Source organism: Durio zibethinus, chromosome 18 (assembly GCF_047325235.1).
Source record: "Durio zibethinus cultivar Kanyao isolate XHJ-2024 chromosome 18, ASM4732523v1, whole genome shotgun sequence".
Classification (NCBI taxonomy): Eukaryota; Viridiplantae; Streptophyta; class Magnoliopsida; order Malvales; family Malvaceae; genus Durio; species Durio zibethinus.
Window position 1 is genome coordinate 3,224,047 of NC_143179.1, and position 20,278 is coordinate 3,244,324.

Below are 20,278 nucleotides of genomic sequence, written 5' to 3' on the forward strand. Positions count from 1 at the left end.
TCACTAATATTATTTATAATATTATTTAATTCCAAATTATTTTTTATACATTAAAAATTTTCAAAACGAAGTACATTCTAGTATTTAAAACAATTAAGGAGGCTGGATTTTAATGTCGTTTAAGGGATTTAGTGTAGTAGGACGTCCGAATGGACTCTTAGAAAATATTTTTAATTATATTGGAGATTGAACTCTATCGTTAAATTAAAAATTTATATTTATATTTAAAATAAGATATGTCATATTTGAAAATTTAAAATATGTGATTATAAATCATATATTTAAGATGATTTTAATAGATGATCATCGATAAAATTTAAATATAAAATTTTTTCATTAAAATAAATAAATTTTAACCGACTTAAAAATTAGGATGTTTCGTTTTAGTGCTTTAGCAGCAGTCTTCCGATTAGTTTGATCACTATGTAAAAGCCCAATCCAAAACATTTTAGCAGTTCTCTTCTGATTCGAAAGCCCAATCTAAGGAAAGCCCAGTTCTATTCTAATATAATTTGTTTATATAATTATTATTAACATTCAAGAAAAACGATGCCGTTTTGAGAGCTTTCTGGAAGCTGATTATTATTTTTTCTTTTAGCTTGTCTAAAGCTATTGATCTCATTTCTTCTTCGGCTTGACATAAATCAGTTTGTTTGCTTGAAGAGTAAGGCTATTTTTGACTTTTTGATCCTAACCCCAAATATGGTGCTGATTGAAACTCACCACGATGAACAACAACAACAACAAGCCACGAAAGCGATTCCCTCATCATCCGAGACGACTTCGGATACGGTGGACGCCGCATCATCAAATGTGAATGGAGGAGATGCTGCTTCCGATGGATTTGAAACAGCGAGCGAACGTGACGTCAGCGACAACGAAGAAGAAGACCACGCCCACGATCAACAATCATCCGAACAGAAAGGTCCTGATTCTTATCAAGATGCCTTGAACGACGACGAATTGGAAGAGGTTCTCTTCTTTCCCTTTTATTTTATTTTATTTTATTTTATTTTTTTCTTAACTAATCATTAAAATGAAATATAATAGCTATCTTTTGTTTATTTTTAAAAAAATCTGTTTCTAGAAAGCTTTGGCACAAGCAAATGATGCAAAAATGGAAGGAAATAAATTGTTTGGAAACGGCCACTACGAGGAGGCATTGCTACAATATGAGATTGCTTTGCAAGTTACGGAGGAGATGCCTACTTCCGTTGAAGTTCGTTCCATTTGTCATTCGAATCGCGGTGTTTGCTTTTTGAAGCTGGTATTTTTTTTTCTACTTAAAGTTGAATAATCGTTTTTCTTTGAACTTTTTTTTTATAATAGATATTGTTAAAAAGTGTACATTTTCAGGGAAAGTATGAGGAAACCATTAAGGAATGTACGAAAGCATTGGAACTTAATCCTTCCTATGTAAAGGCTCTTGTTAGACGAGGAGAAGCTCATGAAAAGCTTCAACACTTTGAAGAGGCTATCGCTGGTGAGTTCGATTTGATTTGATTGTTTCTTTCTTTTATTATTCTAAAGTCAGAAATATTTTTTTGTTTTGCGGTTCCTGAAAACTTATCCATTGATCTATCTTGATGATTTGATTTATGTGTCAACATTATATATGTTTGTAACTTTTTTTCTGAAAAAAAGTACAATAAAATTTGCAGATATGACAAAGATATTGGAATTGGATCCTTCTAATGAGCAGGCTAGGAAGGCCATTCGACGCTTGGAACCACTGGCTGCAGAAAAACGAGAAAAGATGAAAGAGGAGATGATTGGTAAGCTTGAATTCTACATTTTATTTGCCTCATTTTTTGTTTTCAACTCAAAGATCAGCCTCATGTATTGCATTCCTTGAACGAGGTAAATTATTTTTATGGACATTTACATAGTGGATCATAATCTTCATATTGCCTTGACTATGTGATGGATGCTTTACTGCTCTACATTATTATATCCTGAATAAATATTACGAAGAGAAAAGGAAGGGGGGAGACTCAGGCATATTACTAAATCTCTTATGATTACATTATTCAAGGTTGCGTTAAAAGTGTGAGTTTTAAGGGGTGTTTTCAGATTTCATACATTGAGTTAATATACTAATGGATGTACCTAATGTGTGCAAAAATAATTAGAGTCAAATTCCTTTGTATTTAGTATGTGGTATTCAAAGGTGCATTTGAAATTTTTAGATGAGAATGAGGTTTTCAAGCTCACATTCCCATTCATCACATACCAAATACCTTTATATTTGAATCTTATTGCCTATATTTATTGGTTACTTCTTTAGCTCGATGTATCTAATAAACCAAATTTACTATACCATATTGACTTCATTTTTCCAAGCACTACTTAAGCGAATTTAGATCATTCTATTTTTGTTACTAAATGCAAATGGCAATAAGCATCTTATTTATTGGTTATTGGTTTCCATCTCTAATTGAAGACTAGACTTGAAGTGCCCATGTCAAATGATTCACTTTAGCTGTGTGCAATCTGCATTTGTTGCATACCATCCATTGAATATCATTCGGATCTCGCATTTCATTCTAGGCTTTGAAATCAAATGGAAAATGGAAGCAGTTTGGCATTTGATTCTAGTCACTGATATTTTTTCTGAGCATCGTTTCCTGCCGAAGAGAACTTGATATTTTCTTGCAACTTATTTTTGTTATTTCAATGTTTAATGTTTGTATCATAGAACTGGGGTGATATTGAGCTTAAATTTTATTTGATGAAGCTGTATATTGATGGTATAATTATGAATGTTGAACTAGTGATCGTTGGTAAAATTGTTGAAGCTATTTTAGTACTCTTTTATCCTTTTGTATGCTTCATTTATGCATCACTAACCATATATAAATAAATATACGTCCCCTGAGCAGGAAAGCTAAAAGAATTGGGCAACTCTGTTCTGGGTCGATTTGGGATGAGTGTCGACAACTTTAAAGCCGTCAAAGATCCAAACACTGGCTCGTATTCTATATCATTCCAACGTTAGTATGTCCACTAGTCACTAGCAATATTTTCTTTGTTGGTAAACGCATTGAAAAAAAAAAATGAAGGCAAGGCAGCAATTAAAAGATACAGGCTTGGGAAGTTGTTTTCTATTCTGGAGCAGGATATTGTTTTGCAAGTAAAAGTGGAGCACTTCCTAGTTAGGGAAAACAATACATTTTTGCTTACTTGATGCAAGAGTTGCATTGAGAGGTCGGTCTAAATGTTCCTCGCTTATTTTGATGTGTAAACCAACTGTCTGAACGTTTCTTGCTTGTGTTAGAAATTACATATAACATTTATCTGGCTTGCTTTTCAAGTTGAGTTTCTTTATTGGACAGGCCTTCTCATATACATATTCCAATTAATTGAAAGGAAAACCCAATTTTAGTTCTTTTGCCCTCCAATTATTTATGAATTAATTACATTATTTATACTTAAATTTTGAGAAAATATATCTCTTATTGTTATTATTTTTTGATACATAGAAAATTGCATACTGAGAATAAGAGAAAGAATTGTAGAATTGAGGGTTCAAACTCTAATCTTGTTGAATGTTACATCTCAGGGGTGGGCATATAAACAAATTGAGTTAAAAAACTCTTAAAAGATCAAATTACTTTAATCCAAATTCGAATATTTCTGGCATTTAATTAATATAATTTTATTATAGTTATGTCATTTATTAATAAAAGTATTAAATATTGATCGATATAGTCATATTTATCAAACTTTATATGTATAAGTTGATATGATTAGGTGGAGTTGAGTTAGCGTGGTATATAATTTTAAGTTTAGGGTGCAAAATTATATATTTTATTTTTTAAATACCAAAATTTATGTATTTTTCAAATTTAAATGTGCAATCAACTCAATTATTTATTTATTTTACTGTTTGGGCTCTTGGCATCACTCGATGCTCTCAATAGGAGGATAAAATCTGTTAAGCACTCAGCTTCTACAACTATCTAGACTAAAGCCTGTGGAAGGCAGCTTGTGGGGGTTACAAAAGAATAACCATTAGAAATAAAATCTTTTGTTTTCTCTGTTGGTCAAGTTGGGGGTGTACAAGCATGAATCTTCCAAACAATCCTGGCATACCTCCACAATGTTTCAAAGCCAATGTACTCTTGAACAGAAACGTCATTATTTTCAGGATCCCTAAAATTAAGCAAGAAGAGGCTTCAGGTGAATGAGATAGCATGCTCTGCTCAACAAAGGGATTCCCAGAAGGGTTCGGTATTGTAGCCATCCATGGCCATGGGAGGCTGCTGTTGCTGCTGCATGATGTGAGTTTGCTGTTGAGCCATGGCTGTCATTTGCGCATCAGTTGGGGGTATGACATTACTGCTTCCATGAAAGGGATCCTGGTTGTAATCAGCCTCAAAAGGTTGACCGAAGTTGTATGCCCCTTCCTGACTTCTTGTTCTCACTACTGCTTGATCGTATAACCTGTCTAGTGTTACACCTTCCAATTCTCCAATTTGCATTTAAAGATATATCAATGACAATCCAAAGCTGGCTGTATCTCCGGGATATCATACACTTTTTAAGTTAATTGAACACTGAATCTTAATTTCTTATAGTCACCGAGATGAAAAGAAAGAAGAATGGCAAATACTAAATGAAATTTGGACAAGGTTATTTTAAAGAAATACTCTATATAAGAACTAACCAATTTATTCTCAGCAACAGCATCTCCATTGGAGCTTGGTGCAATAAAAAGTGCAAGCTCCCATCCTGTAGTTGCAGAGTTTGCCCATAATTTTTTTTTTTTTTTGTTAAAAACAGTTAGATAATGAGAGAGTAATATGTAATAAAAGAAGTTATTGATTCATCCAGAACGATCCCCTTTAATTTTCAAATTTCTCATAATTTTGTTGGTGCATAAACGGATAAGATTAAAAAAAATGGAAAATATTTATAAATGCTGGAGATTAAACCTAACGTTATTGGAATCCACGTCCTAATAAAATGGTTAAGCTTGGGGTTGAAACTGCCCGTAAATTTAATTTAGCAGAAACAACGAAATCGTATAATTAATGAGTGGAGAATTAATGCATGAGGTGAAAGCAAAAACATTATGAAATTGGAAAAAGGCAGTACTGCAGTAGGCATGCATGGTTTTTAAACGCCTATAACGTAGATGTACATGTAAACGTACAGTGCATGCATGTTCATTATATACTATGTACGTAAGATTGTTGTTACATTTGCAGGGGCCCCAAACAAACCGGACATGGCCACCTCGCCGTATTCAAGCGCCATAGTTTTTATATGTACGCATTTAGTTGCATGACGGCTCTAAAGTTTAGCAAATAATGCAGACAAATATCATATCCAAAGAAGTGGTCTGATCAATGGTGACCAAAACTGTTCATTGTTGAAATACATGTATATCATTCATTCTACATATTTTTATGCTTTAAGCTTGTACGGCATCTGCGTTGGCAAGTTCTTGAGAAAGCTGCCTCTCCTCCTCCGCATGCTGTTCAAGGTATTCTTTGCTGTTCATTTCTGTTAGTCTGTGTTATTTAGTTTTTACGGAGTCAGTCAGTATTTGAAGCAAAGGTAAAAACCACACCCCAAGAAGAATTCCAAGCTGTGACTGTTTCTACTTTTAGGAAACAGATACAACTTGTACACATACAAGAGCAAAACTAAGGTACTAATTTGACTGACAGAAACCAACTACTCTAAAGAGACAGACAAGCCTAACGAGCAAATCAACATTGAAAGCCATAAACCATCTTAATTTCACCTCAGATTCCACTACGAGTCGAGTCATAAACAGGCTCCTAAACCTGAACTAATTCTCACCAGATAAAATTTGACAAAACTCAAAAGAAGAAAGTCATAAAAAATAATACCGGTAATGAATTATGCCGAAAGCCATCGTGAAGAACTATGATAAGCATTTCACCACTAACCTAAATGAATGCACAAACATATTTACATAAAGATAATTGCTAGGACAATGTGATGGTATGTGCATCAATAAACTAATGAAATCGGTACAAAGAAAGAGTTCAGTAAGATATCAAAAAAGTTTCTATGTCAAGGGTAGCTTTTATACCTACTAATGGTGCGTTCCTTTGCAAATCCCAATTCATTATCCACACAAAGGTCAGAATCATCATTTCTTCTTGACCTCGAGGAGGTTCGAGGGGCCATTTGCCGGGCATCTGAAACTGTCACAATATTTTCAAAAAGTTCTTGTGGGCTGCCCTCTGCAGTACACAACAGTCTGGACCTGTTCTCATACATTACCTGCAACAAAGAAAATGATAATTCAAGGGAAACTGAAATAGGTTTCACCACAACAACAAAAGAACTCAGCATCCAAATATGAGATCATGATAGGTGCAAACGGTTCTCACATCTCTAAAACATATGCTTTATAAAATTGAAGAATCAAGATTAAAGGCTAATGGATCTATCATATACTTCATTCATCATTAAAATGTTATACTCCCAACAAGATTGCTAGGTAGCAATTCATTCACGATAAACAGAACCATTCCTGTACATAGAATACTTGTCCTCACGCAACAGCTTGATACCAACTTAAAAAATAAAAATAAAAAGAAACTGCTAATCCCAAAAAAATTGAGATATGTGACCAAAACAATACATATCCTAGGCAAACAAAGAAATAAATGAGATTAGCACTTTTTCATGTCTACGAAAGGAAAGATCAATTTAGTCTTATGAGATCCGAAAACAGTCAAAGCTACAAGAATAAATGGAGCATACATCAACTAAAGTGACAAACCGATATGCTGCTGTCCTGTTGTGGAGTCCAAATTTTGGAACACCTTCCAAAGCTAGGGTATGAAAGTTCTCTGCAAGAAGAAGATAGTATAAGAAATATAATCAAAACATAATGTCTGAAGATTTTCATCAAAGGATCTATCCAGAAACGAATATTTTAACCAAAATAATACATTTTCCACCAAAAGAACTAACATGAAAAAATCCATATTGAGGCTGGTACAACCAAGGTAACCTTCATATGACAAAATGGTAGTGTGTCAAATGCGTAACAGAGACCTGCTTTTAAAGTAAAATGATAACTAATTTCTTGAGTTTATGCAGGAAATACAGTTAAGGTAACAAATCACACTTTTTGAAGTCCAGTTATTGGTTCTGAATGTTAGATAATGTAGAAACAACTATAAATTATTTTTCTAATCTAAAGTGCCAAACGCATATTCAAGATATCCTTGTAGTAATTAGTTGAGATGCAAAACAAGAAAAACACTGTAGACGTCAACGTTGCTTAAATATCACTTACTGAACAATCCTAAGTAGTCTGCAGCCCCAAGAGGCTTTTCACAAAGTTCCTCAAATGAGAAATAAGCACATCCATTAGCACCAAGTGGAACCTGCTCACAAGAAAGAAAAGGAAATGCTTAAATTAATCAATCAATCAATCAAGTAATGCGACCCTACATTGAATACATATTAGTAGTGTAGCACAAACCTGCAGTGTCCTACCCATAACTACTTCAACCACTTGTGGACTAGCAATATATTCACTGATCAAATGCTGAAATTTTTCTTTGAGGAGGCTGGACAAATCTTTGCCAATGAAGTAGAAACCTTGCTCCTCCTGCACATTGGAAATTAGAAAATGATAATTTGAAGCTAGAATTGCAGAAATGAAATTTCTGTGAATCTGCACAGGGAGGATTTATATCATACCGAGGTCAGTTTCCGATAGTCTACTGCTGAACCAATTTCATGAACAACACATCTTTCCTACAGAAACATAAGCTCCCGGTTTTTAATAAATTCCAAACTAATTCTATAGGGCTGACAAAACTTCACCCATCACCCAGCAAACCACCCCCAACGCCCCAATTCACTACATTAAGAATATGTCTCCACCCATACCTTCAAAGTCGCAATGAAGGGTAGAAAAAGATCCCTCTGCAATCCACCTTCATATAGATTGTGTGGAGCACGATTTGAAGTTGCAACAAGTATCTACACTTTCCTCCCATTAGAGCCCATGCAATCAATTTTCTTGTAAATTTTCAACTGAAAATGAGTGCCAACCAAAAATGACTACAACAAGATATGTTTACTTACGATGCCATTGCTGAACAAATATCTAAAAAGACGGTTCAGTATCAATGCATCTGCAACATCAGTCACCTGCAAAAGACCACAAATATGGAAATCAAAATTTGGATGCAGAAATATAAAGCAATTGATGTAGAATGTTAAATCAGAATAATAAATGATAATTCAATAATTCTTGTTCCCCTTTTGTGCAGAAAATTAATGGTACAATAAATGCTGTACCATAAATTCATCTAGACAGAGTAAAATTGCCTCATCAGATATCTCTCCTGCTACAACTTCAAGTGGATCTGTCACACCCTTGTGCCTCTGCAAGAGTTAATCGTTGTTATAAACTCACATAAACATTTGTTTATCACTAAGTGCAATGCAAATTATCATAAAGGACAGAATGAGATTTTGTCAAAAAAAAGTTCCACGTACAAGTGTTAGCTTGACAAGGAGAGAATCCAATATCTAAACAAGTACATATGTACATACACATACACACATGAAAGCATAAATAAATAAATAAATACGCATAAACAAAGGGGCCAACTGGGATGTCGGTTTTAACTAAAACATAACATTTCTAGCTTTTAACCTGACAAATATGTCCATCCAGAGAATTGCCACCGACCATATCAATAAGTCCTTGGTTGAAAACATCATACAGATTCTTATTTCTATTAATAAAGATAAGAATGCTGACCAAAACTAAAGTTGTTGAATAAAAACAGCTAAATAACGATACCCTGTACTAGGCCTTGTCTGCAATGTGAGATGTTTTCAAACTGGGTGATTAACTTTTTCAACTAGGAGAAATGGACAATGACACAGATTCTCACCTGCAAGCAACTGTGGACATTCAACATGAAGTCATGAAAATGGATCCTTTTCTTCCTCCAATTGCAAGGCCTGAAAAAGGGGAATACAACATGAGGAGAGAAATAATCAACTAGGAGCAGTTGGCATGGCTAGCAATGATGAGTACGAATATCACAGGCTTTTTTTGGGTGAATAGCACAAGTTTATACATACAGATATCATATATTATTTGAACAATATACCCATAATTTAAGTCAGATTTTGCCTCCATTTTTCTGATTGACAGAATCATAAGCTAGTGAGACTTACAATTGATCAAAGAAGAGGTCCATCAACATAGTTTTCCCAGTGCCTACTCCTCCATAAAGATATAGTCCCTTGACAGGGGCGTATGAAGACTGTGGCATTAAACGAGACCAAAACCACCGATTCCTGAAGAAAAACAAAATAATGACCAACTGTTGATAAATGAAACAAATCAACAAGAACATGGTGAAACTAAATTTAATTAAGATGAACAGCAAGAATGCAATCTATCCGCATATAAACAAAATTAGAAAAGCAGGGTCAAAACATGGGAGCAATAAAACAGAACATTTACCTAACAATTTTCTCAGGAACTGCATATCGATCCAACCCACAGGCATCAGCTGACTCAAAAATCTCATCATAAAGCCTTTGAAGTTCTTTTAAAGTTCCTACCTGCAATAATCACAGTCAGCAATCAGCATAACTTCACAATGCCATACCTCAAAACTGCTTAACACCACACCAGCAGAACACCATTTAATAAATAGAAACAGATGATTTCCATATAGTCATAAACCAAATCACATGAAATTCCCATTCAAACATTTAGCAGGTGTATACAGTTTCATGAATGTGAAGCTGGATTCAAATTGTATTGATTTTGATTAATGACTGGTCAGTTAGCACAAGATTTAAAATCGCATCAACCATAAGACCCTTCTTATTTATTTATTTATTTGGTAATTCTTATCCTCTGGAACAAAATAAATAACAAATGAGAGGCTAAAGAGAAACTCATACCTGGCAGGCATCACCATCGACGAGTTCACCAGCTGCAGTTCTTCGTTCATACTCCACAAGAGGCCCTGTTCTGTTCACTTCTTCATTACAAACCACATAAGTCACAATTTCACATTAGTTCCATATCCTAATCTAATTTACTTCATTAAAAAAAAAAACAAATGAAATGGAATAGAACCTGTGATATTAACTTTAGCAGCAGCATCTGTTGAGAAAGCTTTTGACATAGAAAATGTACGTAACAAAATTCTATAGATTTCGGCATTGTCAGGCAGTCTATAAACAGAAATAGAATTGCTTTCAATTAAATGAATTCGCCTTCTTACAAAAGCAGTTGAATTACTATTCCTTTGATGTCCAAAAGCTGATCTCAGGTTGCGAACTGATCGAACAGCCGCTCTCATTTTCAATGAAAAAGATAATTCTCCCAACAAGTAGCTCCAACCAAATAAGAGCTTAATGCTATAAAATTTCTGCCAATACAAGTTCCCTGAAATAAAAAAATAATAATAAGAAAAGCTTTCAATTATATGAAACAGAATAAATTCCAGATTTAAACTAAAAAGAATTATTTAAAAAGAAAATAAACTTTTTTTTGGAAAGAATAAGAATATAAATGCATATCACTGTGATTAAACAGAAAATATATTTAATTAACGAATAATTATTTTGCATGAATAAAAAAAAGTGAATACTGACCTCCCTCGTAAAACACGAATAAATCAACAAAAAAAAAAAAAAAAAACGGACTATGATAGAAATTTCAAAAAGAGAAAGGAAGGAGGGAACTGCTCTAACAATCTTTTTTCTTCTTTGATATTAGTATATATTGAAATCTTAAACGCAGTTGATCCTGATGGTTCGATTTCCAGCTTTCCAAAAATATTATGAGAAAAAAGACTACGAACTATTCATAAACAGCAAAAGAAATGAGCAAAAATACATATAAAAAAACCGCGCACCTGATTCAAGAGGCTCCACCAAATTGGAGGGCTTGTAAATTTCTGAAATTCCTAATAAGAGGAAAGAAGGAAAAGTTTCTTTGTGGCAGGGAATATAAAAAAAAAAGTTGAGTTTTATTTTATTTGTTGGATTATCGGTTGTGGAATCGAGAAGATAAGCGACCAAGTTTCAGGTGACGTCTCTCCCAGGTAACAACAAAAGGAAAAAAAAAAAAAAAAAAGAGAGAAAGAGAAAGAAAGAGATTGGAGAAATTGGAGCCTCCGAGGTGGAGATGTCCCAGATCTCCGACTTGGCTGGATTTGCACGTAGCTTGAGCACTGTTTTTGACTCACTATTTCAATTAAGAGTCTGGATGCTTGTAGGCAGCGGTGAAGATCGGTTAAGATTAGTTCAAATGTTATTTAACGTATTATTTTTATTAAATTTAATAAAAAATAAAGTATTAGTTATTTTTTAATATCCATTTAATTAATACATGGATTAATAATTTATCTTGAATAATGTAAACAAGTTGTCTCGTGAATCGTCGTGTCATTGGCCCTAAAGGGGAAAGTAGGCCCCAATGATTTTGCAGCGTCCCCATGCCCATCCCGCAAACCAAGCGCCACAAAAATTGGACACCGCGTGTTGACTTTCTAGTGGTTCTGCGTCATCATCTATTTAAAAATTGGTAAAATTTTTTATTAATGAATAATGTATATTTAATTAAATTTATAATTAAAATTTAATAATTTTAAATTAAATATTAATTTAATAATTTAAATAAATATCAATCATAAATTTAATTAAAAGTATTTATTAATTTTAAATTAAAAAATAAAAAATTTCACTCATTTTTAAATAATGTAAAGATCATTTTCCCACGTCTTTACATGATTCTGATGGTCAATTATAGCTCTAACGAAGTACATAAACCAATCAAAAATTAATAGAGATGCCAGGGTAGATTTCACTAAAGTAGCTTTTACAATTGAAAAAAGTTGGATCGCTATAAGTGTCCGCGTTTAATGGTTAAAAATATCTTTAAAATATATAAAATTAGAGTTCAATCTTAATCTCTTTCTTTTTACTTTTGTCGTAAGATTTTGTCCTTTTGAATTCAAAAAAAATTGGATCGATAAAATATTTTTAAAAAATATAATTAAAAATTTTAAGCCTTTAACATTATTATGATAAATAATATTATTAATTATATTTAAATATATATAATAAAGTATTAAAAATTATAAAGATAATAAAATAATTTTTATCTTAAAATACTTTTTAACGGTAGAGTATCTTTTGAAAATTTTTTTATTTGAAAAGTCAAATTTTTTATTATTTATCATTGCATTTGAGTCAAAAATAAAATTTGAATGCAAAAATTAATTTCAACAATAATATTAAATAAAATCTAAAATTTTATTTTATAAATCTAATAGATAAAAAAAAAAAAAAAAGGAAATAAGCCCGCACTTTAGGTGCACGCATACAAGACATTAGCCATAATTATTGGATTTTGGGTGGTTACGTGATCATTTAGAAATACATCACTTATAATTTTTTATTATAATAATATAATTATTTAATTATAATAAAAATTATATAAAAAATTATAATTTATAAATACAAATTTTTTATAAATTTTATATAATTTTAAATTATAATTAATTTATTATATTATAATAATTATACGTGAAATACTCCCTAAAAATTCACCTTCCACAAACCAATGGCTAAGAATATTCTTCTACTTGTTAGACCCGCGATGCTTAGTACTTAGTTTCATTAGTAGTAACAGTAATATACTACTAATAACAATCGTTGTCATGGTTATCAAAATCGAATATGCTGTCATGAACAAGTCCATCTCAACCTCAGCAATTTCAACCATTCAAGAAGCGATAATATGATTTTTTTTTTTAGCTTTTTTTTTTGGCTAATATGCATCTAAACAAAATAAATTAGTTATTCTCCTTAATACAGCAGTAGTATTATTAAATAAATAAATAAAAATTTTAATTTTAATTTAATTAATTTATTTGATTATTCTTATAAAATAAAATTTAACAAATTTAAAATTTAAAATTTAATACCTATAATTTCTTATTCCATCGATGTAAAATAAATAAATAAATAAATATTTTTTAGGCAAGCATCTGTCATGTGAGACAGCCAAGTTTATTTAATCACCAACATGTGAAACAAAGCAAACCTGCTTTCCCATCAAGTAGTATTAATTAAATCTATAGATTTAATATATATTTATATTCAAAAAGAAGATTCACTTTCATTAATATAAATTTTATTTTTTTAATTTTTTAATTAAAATAATTAAAATTAAAAATATTATTTTAACTCAAATTAAACATTAATTTAATTTTGATCAAATAATAAAAAAATATAAAACCGACAATTAGTGACGTCGCCGTAAATGTTATTTAGTGGAATAAAAAAGGAATTACACTTCTTTCGTAATATTTTTATCTATTTTTTTATTAAATCTCTTAAAATTATATTTCCTTTTTTTTAACACATGATATTCTTTATCTTTTTCAATCATTTATTGCCTTTTTATTTCTTAATCCATGAAAAAAAAAAAAAAAAACGTATAAAGCAGACTACAAGATTATCTTTTAAAATATAAAAATATGTGAATATAAATTTTTCATACAAAATCTTTAAATAATAACAATGTCATTACAAAAATTAAATACCAATAGCAAAAAAAAAATTATTATCTAGTATGACAATGAAATTTTAATTTCACAAATAAGATTAAAAAATTAATGTTTATTTATTAAGATGTATTTAGAAAATTATAAACTATTAAATTATTAAATAAACATATAACAACCATTTAATTTAGCTTGAAGAGTTTAAAAATTCAACTATCAATATAAAAGTAATTATCCAAACAAATTTCTCCATTATAAAGATGTCTTTTACAATTGTAAGAGTTTTCAAAAATCATCACTAATATATCAAATACATTTCTTCAATATATGTAATCAAATAATTATTCATCGTATTGTATTATATTGGTTTAGATATCAAATTTTAACGTTTTCATTGTCGAAAGATTCTTTTGTATATTGCCGTTGAAACTTTGACTTAGTAGCAATTAAAAGATCTCAAATGTCACTATGTGTATATTTGATCCAACTTTATGTTGGTTTTTTGTTTAGTTGGTTTATATATTTGATGTAATTTTTTCATTTTTTATATGTAATATTTGAATATGATTATAATTTTTTTATATTAATAAATTTATAAAAAAAAATTTATTTTTGTATAATTGCAGTCATAATTGGTAAAATCAAAACTAATTTTAATATTAAAAAAAAAAACTAGCACATAAATATCATTAATATTTTTCTTGTCTTAGCAACTCTTAATGTGATCTTTATTTTTCAGTAGTTATATATTAACCCCAAATTATTTATTTTATTATATATTGATTCTTAAATTTTTATTTAAATGAGTCAATTCATCTAAAATTTTTATTTTAGTAAGATCAATTTATAATTTATCTTATATTAATATATAAATTTTATTAAACAACTCTCTCTCTATATATATATTGCATGAAGGTTATAAATCGAAAGAGTTTATCAAATACACCAACTCATTGCCTTTTACGTTGTGCCCACTAAAGTTTCATTTTTTTCAAAAAAAAAAAATGTAATAGGAGATGGCTTTCTTTTAGGTTCCGTTTGATAAGTAGGAAAATAATTTCTAGAAAATAAAAGATTTTTTAGAAGATATTTTTTAGAAAATAAATAATTTTTTCTTGTTTGGATGATTTTAGAAAAAAATATTTTCTTGTGTTTGTTTTAACCGAAAAAAAAAATATTTTCTTCTTTGTCCTGTCTTCTGTTTTCTTTTATTCTCTTGTTTAAACCTTTAAAATACATAAAACACATTTCAAATTCATAAAAACTCATAAAAATAAACACAAAAAAACCATAAAGTAATATTTGAAAACAAGAGAATGATTTTTTTTTTTGGGTTCTTGGAGTTGGGAGAGTTTGTTCCATTAAGAGTCTGGATGCCTGTAGGCAGCGGTGAAGATCGGTTAAGATTAGTTAAAATGTAATTTAACGTATTATTTTTATTAAATTTAATAAAAAATAAAGTATTAATTATATTTTTTAATATCCATTTAATTAATACATTGATTAATAATTTATCTTGAACAATGTAAACAAGTTGTCTCGTGAATCGTCGTGTCATCGGCCCTAAAGGGAAAAGTAGGCCCCAATGATTTTGCAGCTTCCCCATGCTCGTCCCGTAAACCAAGCGCCACAAAAATTGGACACTGGGTGTTCACTTTCTATGTGGCTGCTGCGTCACCATCTATTTAAAAATTAGTAAAAATTTTTATTAATGAATAATGTGTTTTTAACTAAATTTATAATTGAAATTTAATAATTTTAAATTAAATATAAAATATAAAAATAATTTAATTTAATAATTTAAATAAATATTAATCATAAATTTAATTAAAAATATTTGTTACTTTTAAATTAAATAATAAAAATTTTTACTCATTTTGAAATAATGTAAAGATCATTTTCCCTTGTCTTTACATGATTGTGATGGTCAATTATTGCTCTAACGAAGTACATCAACCAATCAAAAATTAATAGAGATGTCACGGTAGATTTCACTAAAGTAGCTTTTACAATTGAAAAGTTGGATCGATAAAATACTTTTAAAAAATATAATTAAAAATTTTAAGTTTTTAACATTATTATGATAAAATAATATAAGTAATTTAAATATTTAAATATATATAACAAAGTATTAAAAATATAGAGATAATAAAATTAATTTTATCTTACAATACCGTAGAGTATCTCTTGAAAATTTTTTTGTTTAGAGGTTTTTAATTTGAAAAATCAAAATTTTTATTATTTATCATTGCATTTGAGTCAAAAATAAATTTTGAATGCAAAAATTAATTTCAATAATGATATTAAATCAAATCTAAAATTTTATTTTATAAATCTAACACCTAAGAAAAAAAAAAAAAGAAATAAGCCCGCACTTGAGGTGCACGCATATAAGACACTAGCCAAAACTATTGGTTTTTGGGTAGTTACGTGATCATTTAGAAATACATCATTTATAATCATATATATATATATATATATTACAATATATATAATTATCAGATAATAATTATTGATGTAAATATTTATGTGGATAAATTTTTTTTTGACATGTAAAATAAATCATAAAACTTTTCATTATGATGATATAAGATATTTATTAATTTTAAATTATTTATAAAAAATGTATTTTAAAAATTATTAAATTATCTAAAATTTTAAAATTCAATCAAAAATTAATTTAAATTCTAATAAAATTATCTTATCAATATATCACTTTATCTTAATTTAAAATCAATTTTAAAATAATTTATCATTGTCATATGCATGATACTATATATAACAATAGGTTTGTTGCATGATACAATCTATTGTTTTTTTTATTTTCTCTATTGAATGAGGTTTTATCATTTCTTGGTTTGTGAATCGAAAATATAACTGCAACTTTTTCTCCGGGACTTTTATGTTTGCCTTTATTTTTATCATAATTTATCTATTTCATGATCTGTCTCTTCTATGCTCTTTGCAGGAATAGTTTGTTTTTGGCCATGGCAAATTCCAAAGGGTTAACAAACATAAGAAATTTGATGTTCTTTGGAAAGTATGCTTTACTTCCTCCAAAAAGTCCATTTCCTACAGTCTTTCCAACATGTACTGATTATGTCCCCAACAATGTAATTGGATCAAAAGTAGTTCAAAAGCCTAGAGAGGGAAATCCACACCACCTGCGCACTTCCTTTGAAAGCCTTTTGATAGAGGAGCAACCCTCTTGGCTTGATGATCTCCTTAATTAGCCTGAGATTCTTATGTGAAGAGGAGGTCATCGACATTCATCAAGTGACTTTTTTGCATACATTAATGTATCTAATGCTCATAAGCTAGATTATGCAACACAAAATGAGTACATATATAAAAATATGATTTCTACACCTTTTTGGGCATCTCAGGAATTTGATTATCTCAGTCACAAAGATGTTCGACTTGCCTCTTTCTACATTGATGTGAACTTGGTAAAGTAAACAAATAGGGCATGGTATTCACCTTTGAATACTATAACTTATCCAAACGGGCTTTATTCTCTTAGAGAAAACACCATTCTTTTGGGTTTAGGATCATTATATGCACTGTAAAAAGTAGAGGGATCTCCATCAACAGCAAGCGAAAAACAAGATTCTGTTGAATCTACTCCTCTTGATACAAAAGCTTCTTATAAGAAAAAGGATAATCCACCGCTATTATCCTCACTGCCACCGCCTCCTCTGTTGCTTCTAATTCTTTTTCTAATATTTGCATTTGCCTTTTACGTTTTTTTTATATTTTCCTTTCCCATTCTTGGACTTTCCAGAAAAGTATTCTTTCTGGGCCCAAAAAATGAGCTCATCGGTACTAACCAAGCTCGACTTTGTCCTTCAATCCATGTAAGGTGACACATTGAGGCCAGAACCATGCCTATGAATGCAAAGGAATTATTTTTTTTTAATAAAAGAACTTATAGATTGGAGATAGAAAAAAATTAAGGGTATTATAATTTGAATATTAAGTTTATTAAATGTAATTTTTTAAAATTAAAATGTATGAATTAATTGAGATAAATTTTGGATTTACAAATGAATTATTTTATAATTAAAATATGTTTACTATGAGCTCGACAAATTAATATGATTACAATTTTGACAAATTAAAAAATATGATCTACTACTTAATGATAGGAAAATTATCTTATTTCATTTAGGTTTTATTAGGGAGTGACAATATAATATATATATTCTCAAGTATATTAAAAATAAAAAATTAATTTAAAAATAAAGCATATAAAGGTATTTAATTTAAAAATAAAAGCATTATTTTTCAGTTGACCTACATTGAATTTGGGTCAGATTCAAATTATAGTAAAATTAGTAATTAATTTCTAAACAAATAAGTTTTAATCATTTATATTTAACTAATATTCCTAAAAGTTAAGTTTTCCTTTTATCTTATTTTTATTCATGAATAAATCTTTTATAAATAATACTATAAAAGAAGTTCTTATCATGTGATCTTTTGTGCTTTATGAAAGTTCAACCTTTTTTTTATAAACAATTAGAACTCAATGATTACAAATTTTTTTATGAAAGTTTAAGATTAACTGTTACTCATGTTCATGAGATACTTTATATAGAGGAAAGTAAGTATTTACTTAAAAAAAACAAAAGGTTTATAAAGAGGAAAGTAAGTATTTACTTAAAAAAATACAAAAGGTAAATAGTTTAATATATTTCATTAAAACTTTTTGTCAATAATTTTCTTAAATAATTGTTTATAATTTAATATTATTATTTAAAATTTAAAACTATTTTATTTCAGTTTTTACAAGAATATAATTTCATGTCAGATGTCAACCTCAAAACAATTCAAAAGGACAAAGGTTGGGAAAGCTATATAGATGTTGAAAATTATTATATTACTGAAAATCTTACAAAAAAATGTAAACGGGAGTAAGTTGTTACGTATATTATTTAAATATTTAAAATTATTATTTTTAAATAAATAAATTCATCTTAAAATTATATAAATTTATAGGTGTACAAAAATGATAAAAAAAAGCTGAAAATGATGTAAATTAAATAAAGTACATTTGAAGTGATAAGACTTTTAATTTTTATTTTAATATTTTGTTGGCATAATTAATAATATTTTTTACAATATATTTGGATGTTTTTTCTTCCTCTAATATTATTTATTATATATTTTAAAGTTTATTAATTTGTTAATTAAAATTTTTATTTTTATTATGATTTGATACTTTAATTATATTATTTATATTTTATATATATTTTGAACATATTAATAATTTAATAATATCAATTTATATTTTTTTTAAATTTTAAATAAAATAAAAATAATCTGTGCATCGCACGAGTAGCAAACTAATTTTTTATTATAATACTATTATTATTTAATTATAATAAAAAAAATTATATAAAAAATTATCATTTATAAATATAAATTTTTTATAATTTTAAATTATAATTAATTTATTATATTATAATAATTATACGTAAAATACTCCCTAAAAATTCACCTCCCACAGACCAATGGCTAACAATATTCTTCCCCTTGTTAGACCTGCGATGCTTAATACTTAGCTTCATTAGTAGTAACAGTAATATACTACTAATAACAATCGTTGTCATGGTTATCAAAATCGAATATGCTGCCATGAACAAATCCATCTTGACCTCAGCAATTTCAACTATTCAAGAAGCGATAGTCTGATTATTGTAACCATGATCGTTACCAATAGTCTATTGCCACTTACCTATTTTTTTAGCTATTGGCTAATATGCATCTTAACAAAATAAATTGGTTATTCTCCTTAATACAACAGTAATATTATTAAATAAATAAATAAAATTTTAATTTTAATTCAATTAATTTATTTAACCACTCTTATAAAATAAAATTTAATAAATTTAAAATTCAAAATTTAATACCTACAATTTTTTATCCGAATGATATAAAATAAATAAATAAATAAATAAATATTCTTTAGGCAAGCATCTGTCATGTGAGACAGGCAAGTTTATTTAATCAACAACATGGGAAACAAAGCAATCCTGCTTTTCCATCAAGTAGTATTAATTAAATATATAGATTTAACATATATATTTATATACAAAAAAAATTCAGTTTCATTAATATAATTTTTATTTTTTAATTTTTGAATTAAAATAATTAAAATTAAAAATATTATTTTAACTAAAATTAAACATTAATTTAATTTTGATCAAATAATAAAAAAATATAAAACCGACAATTAGTGACGTCGCCATAAATGTTATTTAGTGGAATAAAAAAGGAATTACACTTCTTTCGTAATATTTTTATCTATTTTTTTATTAAATCTCTTAAAATTATATTTCCTTTTTTTTAAAACACATGATATTCTTTTTCTTTTTCAATCATTTATTGCCTTTTTATTTCTTAATCCATGAAAAAAAAAAAACGTATAAAGCAGACTACAAGATTATCTTTTAAAATATAAAAATATGTGAATATAAATTTTTCATACAAAATCTTTCAATAATAACAATGTCATTGCAAAAATTAAATACAAATAGCAAAAAAAAAAATTATTATCTAGTATGACAATGGAATTTTAATTTCATAAATAAGATTAAAGAATTAATGTTTATTTATTAAGATATATTTAGAAAATTATAAACTATTAAATTATTAAATAAACATATAACAATCATTTAATCTAGCTTGAAGAGTTTAAAAATTCAACTATC

At 28.4% G+C, this 20,278-nt stretch overlaps 2 protein-coding genes and 1 pseudogene across 10 annotated transcripts; 2 read left to right on the forward strand and 1 right to left on the reverse strand.

The window, feature by feature from the left end:
• The first annotated feature begins 611 nt into the window (after positions 1-611).
• LOC111300266 (uncharacterized) lies at positions 612-3,388 on the forward strand. The gene is made up of 5 exons (XM_022895900.2): positions 612-972; positions 1,088-1,267; positions 1,357-1,483; positions 1,662-1,775; positions 2,883-3,388. Exons 1-5 carry the CDS (start codon positions 703-705, stop codon positions 2,996-2,998), a joined length of 807 nt encoding a protein of 268 aa, XP_022751635.2. The 5' UTR covers positions 612-702; the 3' UTR covers positions 2,999-3,388.
• Positions 3,389-3,855: 467 nt separating this feature from the next.
• Positions 3,856-11,235, reverse strand: LOC111298961 (uncharacterized). Of its 9 annotated transcripts, XM_089746985.1 has the most exons (16): positions 10,905-11,235; positions 10,121-10,432; positions 9,943-10,022; positions 9,494-9,594; positions 9,202-9,324; positions 8,913-8,982; positions 8,308-8,394; positions 8,092-8,157; positions 7,894-7,986; positions 7,702-7,758; positions 7,481-7,609; positions 7,292-7,382; positions 6,751-6,839; positions 6,071-6,264; positions 4,670-4,734; positions 4,473-4,559 (listed from the first exon to the last, which is right to left on the reverse strand). In XM_089746985.1, exons 2-15 carry the CDS (start codon positions 10,344-10,346, stop codon positions 4,680-4,682), a joined length of 1,461 nt encoding a protein of 486 aa, XP_089603111.1. In that variant the 5' UTR covers positions 10,347-10,432; positions 10,905-11,235; the 3' UTR covers positions 4,473-4,559; positions 4,670-4,679. The 9 variants fall into 9 exon arrangements, with proteins under 9 accessions (XP_089603113.1, XP_022749472.1, XP_089603111.1 ...); XM_089746987.1 differs by lacking the exon at positions 4,670-4,734 and having other exon boundaries at positions 3,856-4,559; positions 9,943-10,019; XM_022893737.2 differs by lacking the exon at positions 4,670-4,734 and having other exon boundaries at positions 3,856-4,559.
• A 5,314-nt stretch (positions 11,236-16,549) lies between these two features.
• Positions 16,550-17,428, forward strand: LOC149513612 (uncharacterized protein At4g06598-like; annotated as a pseudogene).
• Positions 17,429-20,278: the final 2,850 nt, after the last annotated feature.

Excerpts from the sequence above, each read along its gene's own strand:
- LOC111300266 (XM_022895900.2), top strand. The coding sequence starts at position 703 with ATGGTGCTGATTGAAACTCACCACGATGAACAACAACAACAACAAGCC. Across the intron at positions 973-1,087 it reads ACGACGACGAATTGGAAGAG|AAAGCTTTGGCACAAGCAAA; the intron begins GTTCTCTTCTTT and ends ATCTGTTTCTAG. Across the intron at positions 1,484-1,661 it reads CTTTGAAGAGGCTATCGCTG|ATATGACAAAGATATTGGAA; the intron begins GTGAGTTCGATT and ends TAAAATTTGCAG.
- LOC111298961 (XM_022893733.2), bottom strand. The coding sequence starts at position 10,346 with ATGAGAGCGGCTGTTCGATCAGTTCGCAACCTGAGATCAGCTTTTGGA. Across the intron at positions 9,595-9,942 it reads TCGATGGTGATGCCTGCCAG|GTAGGAACTTTAAAAGAACT; the intron begins GTATGAGTTTCT and ends TGATTATTGCAG. Across the intron at positions 5,520-6,070 it reads AAGGAACGCACCATTAGTAG|ACTAACAGAAATGAACAGCA; the intron begins GTATAAAAGCTA and ends TAAATAACACAG.